The sequence below is a fragment of the Podarcis bocagei genome, assembly GCF_964188305.1.
Source record: "Podarcis bocagei genome assembly, chromosome: 15".
In the NCBI taxonomy this organism is placed as follows: Eukaryota; Metazoa; Chordata; class Lepidosauria; order Squamata; family Lacertidae; genus Podarcis; species Podarcis bocagei.
In genome coordinates, this window is record NC_138141.1 from 30,507,147 (window position 1) to 30,514,332 (window position 7,186).

At 50.0% G+C, this 7,186-nt stretch overlaps 1 protein-coding gene across 4 annotated transcripts in view; it reads left to right on the forward strand.

The window, feature by feature from the left end:
- HIP1 (huntingtin interacting protein 1) overlaps window positions 1–3,456 on the forward strand; it is a 71,652-nt gene extending 68,196 nt beyond the window's left edge. For all 4 annotated transcript variants that reach the window (XM_081172276.1, XM_081172273.1, XM_081172274.1 and 1 more), the window contains exons 29-31: window positions 77–138; window positions 242–353; window positions 998–3,456. In XM_081172276.1, coding sequence (XP_081028402.1) covers window positions 77–138; window positions 242–353; window positions 998–1,017 — 194 coding nt within the window. In that variant the 3' untranslated portion in view covers window positions 1,018–3,456. The remainder of the gene's footprint in view (window positions 1–76; window positions 139–241; window positions 354–997) is intronic.
- Window positions 3,457–7,186: the final 3,730 nt, after the last annotated feature.

A 7,186-nucleotide genomic window follows, 5' to 3' on the forward strand; every position in this document is an offset into this window, starting at 1 on the left:
CAATGTGGGAAGGGATGAGTCCTGCACTTCCATGCTTCCATTAATGAGAGTAAACTTATGTGTTCTCCCCCTGCAGACAGCATGGACTTCTCCGCCATAACGCTAACACAGATGAAGCGTCAAGAAATGGATTCCCAGGTATTTGGGAGAGGGAGGGAGAAAAGAGAGTAAAAAATGCCAGGCAGAGCAGAAGGAAGAGGCATTGCAGCCTGACTCCAGAAGTCTTTCTCCTCCCTCCTAGGTGCGAGTCCTGGAGCTGGAGAACCAGTTGCAGAAGGAACGCCAGCGCCTGGGAGAGCTGCGGAAGAAGCACTACGAACTGGCAGGGGTGGCTGAAGGCTGGGATGAGAATGGTGAGTCTGATAGCCTGTTGGCTTCTATGTTGGCCTCTGGGCCACAGCAGGTTCTGGGCATGCTGGCCTAGCCACAATTCTCCCAACTTGGGCCTGTAGCCTCCTTCCTGCTAAGACACGGAGGACCAGCAAAGGGAAAGGAACCACAGTTGAAGGCCCTTTCATCTCAATTCCCAACACCTTGAGTTAGTGCTGCAACCACCGAAAGGGCAAAATTACATTTGTGGAGCACCCATGCCAAAAATAATAATAATCTTGGGTCAAGGAAAGCCTTACCTTATAGCAGTGGTAAGGAAATAGCCCACCCTCCTCTGATAGGCCACATTTGGAAGGTAAGCGGAGCTGCCTACCTGTCAATCACTTGCCACCAGCTGTCAAACATCAAAGGAAGAAACGGAAGCATGCTCTTGAGTGAGCTCCCAATTATTTTGTTGTTCCTTCCTTTGCAACCCCAGCTGGAGCCATAGCTGAGGTTTGAATCCAAACTGTGCTTGAAAGATTTATTCCAAAAGCAGGTTAGTTATGGGTTGTATTCACACATATACACCAATACCTTGACTTCCCTAGTTGCCTATACCTGACAAAGAGCTTTCTCTCTCTCTCTCTCTCTCTCTCTCTCTCTCTCTCTCTCTCTCTCTGCCCAGGTGCTAATCTAGCCCCCTGAGGAGACAGCTGGAGAAGAGGCACCATCCATTGGTGCAGCTCCTTCCAAACACGAATTATAAACTCCTTTGGAACATACCGCAAAGCCTGTGCTCACCACGAAGACATTCCTCTCTCTCTTGGGCCAGCCAGGGCGCCCTGCTGGTCAAGAAGATAGTAGCAGCCATGGCAGAGGGGCACAGGGAGAGGAGGTGAGGAGCCTCCCCAGCACCATAGCAGCAACAGTAGCAGCATCCATATGCACTGCCTGCCATAGCCCACAAAGCCCACACTGGCCTCATGGGCATTGTTCTAGCTTTGCAGCCTCTCTGCAAAAGTCGTACTCCATCTCTCTCTCCTCCACCACCTTCAGTTCACTTCCTTATTTGCACAACCTCCGAGCTGCCAGTCTTGGCCTTCGACCCACACCAGGGCCCGTGGTGACATCTCTCTGCTCATGCTGCTTCTCTTTGTCTGCCACCTCTTGTCCTCAGAACCAAGAGGGTGGCAGGACCTGCTGAAACTGTAGTGTGTGTGTGTGTGTGTGTGTGTGTGTGTGTGTGTGTGTGTGTACACTTGACCACCCTGCGATGACAGGGCTGGAGGGCCTTCAGTACAAACAGACCATGGTGCCCATAGAAGGGATGGATTAGGTCCATCCCGGAGGTGGGTGGCAGCCATCTTCTCACAGGCCATCCCATAACAGGCAGGAAACGCTTCTTGGCCTCACAGCCCCTCTCTTCTCTGGCTCCGCTGCCCGCTCCAACAAAGCAGGCCTTTCTGCTGCTTGAGAGCAGCCCACTGTGTGTTGAGCCAGCAATAAACAGCTGAGAATCTCGGAGCGGGAAGAGCTGGCGAGGGTCTGATGGGGCCAGAGCAGCTGCTTTCATGTTGGGCTCTGTGAGAGACTCCACCTGCTCATACATAGACCTGGCCAGTTGCCCTTTTCTCACACGGAGTCCATTAGCACAACCCATCAGCCCTCCCTGGACCGAACGGAGTCTGAAATAGCCAGCAACGCAAGGCAATGTGGATCCTGTTGTAGACTTGGCTTCTGCCCCACCCAACTGATGCTGCCTTCCATGACTGGCTGCCTCAGGCACCTTGTGATCACTGTGAGTCATTAGCCATACAGCAGTGGAAACATCTGGGCAGCAACACTTCACTGTCCTCGTTCATGATAGAGGAGTAGGTTTGCGCTCTCTCTCTCTCTCTCTCTCTCACACACACACACATACATACACACAAGCATGGATACACCTGTACACCCTAGATTAAAACCTGCCACTGGGGGGCAATCCAATCTGTGCCTGCTCCTCGCTCCAGCTGGGGCATTCACTCGGAAGCAGAGAACCTCCCTGCTGCATCGGGTGGGACTGCCCTGTGCCTGGTATTTGCCAGCAGGCCAACCTGTTTCAACTTGAGGGCGGGAGGGTTCAAGCTACAATCCAAACAAAGGTGACCATCATGTAACATTCTTCCTGGGTCATCTGAAAAGGCCCCAAGGGCTGCCAAAGAGTCTGGGAACTTTGGAAGCTCTAACAATGGAGTGGGTAGTTGGACTGGGCCCAGGATCAGCCTTTGACAAGGCAAAACAGGGAAATTTGTGAGTCTGACTTGTGGCGCTGTGTCCCACAGTGTGCCTGGGCCCGTTCCAGACTCTCCTCCTTGCCCTCAAGTCACTCAAGATCAGTCTGTCTTTCGCACACTGCCATTGGGGTGCAGGGGCTGGAGGGACCCACAGATGAGCCAGGGTTTCTTGCTCTCCACGTTGGGAATTACTCCGACTTGCCTACCCCTCTCCAGTTCTTCTGAAGAAGTCGTTGCTTAGACCAACAGCCTCTCCAAGTGGTGCCTGTTAATGCCCCCAGCCTTCCTGCCATCTGGGTGGCAGCAGCCCAAGAACCAAATAGCCCTCTCTTCCCACCGCCAGCTTGAATGAGGCCACTCAGCTGCCTGTCTCTGTCTCCAAAGCAGCAGGAACAGCCTTGCTGCCACAGCACATGATAGGAGAAGGGGCTCCATATGGCACTGAACTACCCTTACGCAACCCCTTCTGCCCTCCGCCCCCTCCCCCCCAACTACCTCAGGTTTTCAGGCTGATGGGCCACCCATGTTGGGGACAAAACAGAAGAAGACTGCCTGCCAGGGTGATGTCTTGAGCCTGGCAGAAAGGCCATTTTGTCTCACTAGTAAAGTGACTTCCTCAGTGCTCGCTCTTTCTCCTCTATTTTTTAAACGTTTCCTAAATTGGGGTGAGGGGTGTCAAACAAAAACTTCCATTAGAGCAGTTTCCCTTAAGTGACTAAAATCACTCACCACAGGTCTGGGGCCAGGTTACCAGTTGACCCAGGTGCCAGCTCTCTTTTTAATTATTGTATTAAATACAAGATTCCCCCCCCCCCTTTGTATGATATGTTGAATGTGTGTTTTCAATTTTTAAATAAATATTTCAACCCGGTTCTGTTGGCTTTGTAATTTGTAAGAGGGAGATCCAGGATTCACAGTGTTCCCTTTGGCAGACTTACTTTTCCAGCTTACTGGATGTGATCAGGTGAACCCAACAATCTAGCCAGACCAACACCCAAAGTAGAGTTGGTTGACCTATAGCAGCCTTCCTCAACCCAGTGGCCTCCAGCTTGGGGCTGATGAGAGTTGCAGTTCAAAATAATATGTGGGGTGCTGGGTTGGGCTAAAGGCAGAGAGAGAGTAGCATGCTGACCGTCCTCCTGCCTTTGGGGTCAGAATAACACAAAAATATGCATGTCTGACATTGTGGAAGGCTAGAATTTAACAATGGCCCCCTTAGGCCATGACACAGAGAGAAGGGTAGTGGTTAGGGAGAACAGGGCCAGAGCTTTTGGAATGACTCAATATGAAGTATATAGAACTTATAGAAGCTGCATTGAGCTCAAGGATTAAGCATCCTTGATCCCAGCTTTCAACACCCTGATAACCCCTTGAGGCACTTCGTATCACCACATTCATTCCTGCACCTTTGTCCACACCATTGTTCATTGTATCTGAAGAAGTGTGCATGCACACGAAAGCTCATACCAAGAACTAACTTAGTTGGTCTTTAAGGTGCTACTGGAAGGAATTTTTTTATTTTGACTATGGCAGACCAACACGGCTACCTATCTGCAACTGGAACCATTATTCATTGTTTGTTTTAAACATTTATACCCTGCTTTCTTCCTCCACAAGCGAGTTGCTCAAAGCAGCTTGCAGAGTGCCGGCTGGGTTGGGTCTCAGTGAAATTCACTCATTGGATCTTTTCTTCTAGCCCAGCCTTCTGGTACTTAATTTCTTATGAAAGTCCCAGCTGTCAAATGTAGAAGAGCTTCTGACACCCTTCAGGAGTTCTGTTCAGTAAACCCTGTGCTATAATGGCCCTTGGCCTTTTGTACAACAGTCCTCATTGGGGTGTCTCACCTGAGCAAATGAAAAATGCTGTTTTATTTCTGTAAGGCACTGCTTAAGGAGCAAGGACCTGATTTCCCTACCCTGGGCAATTGTACTTAAAACCTTTGTTTTTACTCTGCACTTCAGTGGAAAAGGCAACCAAAGTCCTTTGGGAAAGGACTGAACCTCAATAGCAGACCATCCACTTTGCATGCAGAAGCTCCCAGTTTCAATTCCCAGCATTTTCCAAACTGCTGCCACTCAGTGAATACTAAGGTTGATGGATCTATGCCCTGACTTGATAGGAGATAGCTTCCTAAAGTGACGTACAAAGATAAATAATAATACAAGCCTCATGCTACAATTCATAATCTAAAAGACCTTAAAGGAAAAAGGAGAAAAAAACAGCAAACTGGCACTAGTTCTTATTGGTTACAGAGTTCTCATTACAGTGGTACCTTGGGTTAAGTACTTCGTTCCGGAGGTCCGTTCTTAACCTGAAACTGTTCTTAACCTGAAGCACACTTTAGCTAATGGAGCCTCCAGCTGCCGCCGTGCCGCCAGAGCACGATTTCTGTTCTCATCCTGAAGCAAAGTTCTTAACCCGAGGTACTATTTCTGGGTTAGCAGTCTGTAGCCTGAAGCGTATGTAATCTGAGGTACCACTGTAGAACCAAGTGTGATGGAAACTGTTATGGTAAAATCTGGGTGCGAGGCTGCTCTGCCACCCAGTTCGTCGGACTAAGTCCGCGGGTCCCTGCAGAGGAAAATGAGCTCAGCCGGAGACAGGAGCAAACTGCAGAAGATCCAAGTTTATTGCGCAACAGGTTCAAGGTGAGATTGAACAGCGAGAAAGGGGTGACATGAACTTTTGAAACTTCCCTCCATGTCCCAGAATACAGTGCAGAATACATCCCAGTTACATAATGAATACATTAAGAAGAGGTTGGGTTAACACAGATTACATCATGAATACATTAAGAAGAGGTTGGGTTACACAGGATTAACATATGGAGGAGGGAGGGGGGAATATGCAGAGCTGGAGATATTGCGCAGATAAGCACATCCTGAGTACCGGTGATGAGAAGACAATGGTCCATGTATGCATAGCCTGCCACCTGGCCTTGCCCGGAGGAAAGGCTTGGCAGAGTGATTTGACAGGATTAGGGTCTTGACACCTTGCTTGAGGGATTATGGAGGACAGGGGAGGTGTCATGGAGTCCTAGGGAAATTGAGCAAATTGGCACGTTGATTTTCTATGAATTTTATAGATTTTAGTCCCTTTTGACATTGACAATTGGAAATAAATGGATATATTGTAGCAAAGAAGAAGGTGAAGAAGACATGCCCCCCCTTCCGTATCCAGTGGCGTAGCATGGGGGGTGCAGGGGGGGCCGGCCGCACTGGGCGCAACATCTGGGGGTTAGGGTTAGGGGGCACAAATCCACGGGTTAGGGGGCGCAAATTACTTGCCTTGCCCCAGGTGCTGACAACCCACGCTACGCCACTGTCCGTATCAAAACCATTGTGGAAGAAAAGGAGCTGAGATTTGTTGGTCTGCTTGAACCGGTGCAGCATCTCTGCTTCCCATCTAGCCTCATTGGATGGTTGCACCCAAGTGATGGTTGATAATGGGTGCCATGCCAGAGGGTAGTAATGATTTATATATAGCCAAAGAAGTACCCCATATTTAACCCTCTTATTTTAAAAGGGTAAAAAATAGATCTATTTTCAAGCTGTGTTTTGCTGCGTCTGGAGAGCTCCCCTTCACAGAACTAGTTTTTCCTGAAGAGGAAGGATAATCCTTAAACTGGTTTAAGGCTGCAATCCAATATACATGGTTACTGGGCCACATCAGAGTGGGCTGCTCTAACAAGAGGTGGAGGACGTATGTGGGGAGCTCAGGTGTTGCTGGACTCCTGCTCCCATCAACCTTTGCCATTGGCAATGTTGGCTAGGGCTGATGGCGGCTGGGAGTCTTGTAGCAACATCCTAAAAGCGCCATGTTGACTACTCATGGCTGAGGTGCAGGACAGGTGCTGAGTCTACCAGCACTGCCTTTCCCCTCCTTGGATCTTAACCCAGGGCAGCTGATCGGAGGATTTTAATTTACTTAGTCCTACTCCGAGTGGACCCACTGAAATGAATATCATAATCATTGGTGAATTCATTCCAACGGGCAGCCCACTGGGAGGACTTGCTTGGCTGCAGCCTCAGAACCTCCAAGCGCCACCGCAGTCTACCTCCGTGAGGGGATTGTTGCCCCCGTGTGCGTTGTTTTTCTTACTGATACGTGTTAGTAATTTATTTCTATTACTGTTTCTACTTTATTCTTATTTATTCGCGTAATTCGTGCTTTTTGTTTCCCCCTTTTTGTGACTGTAACCAGTCACAAACATCTCTTCAGCTCCTTCTGTGGCCAGACATTTTCTATGACCTGTTAGCCGGGCTCCTCTTCTCCTCATGGCCAATTCGGGGACACTTGCGAGGGAGACCATTTTGAATCCCCGCCTGCCCAGGGGTCAACCCAGGCTGGGAAGAGCGAGAGAGAGAGCGACTCAGATTCACCTCAGCGCTTCAGGCGCCCCGCCCCACTTTCCTTCCTTCCCGCCTTTCTTCCCTCCCCTCCGCCTCGCAGAAAGAGGCCTCTCGTTCTCTCCAGGCCACGCCCATTCCCTCCCTCCTCCTCCCCCGTGCCGACGAGATCCACGGACCACGCCCCCTTGTTCCTCGGGCGCGCGCGGGCGCGCGGTGCATGCCGGGCACGGGAAAGGGAAGAGCGCGAG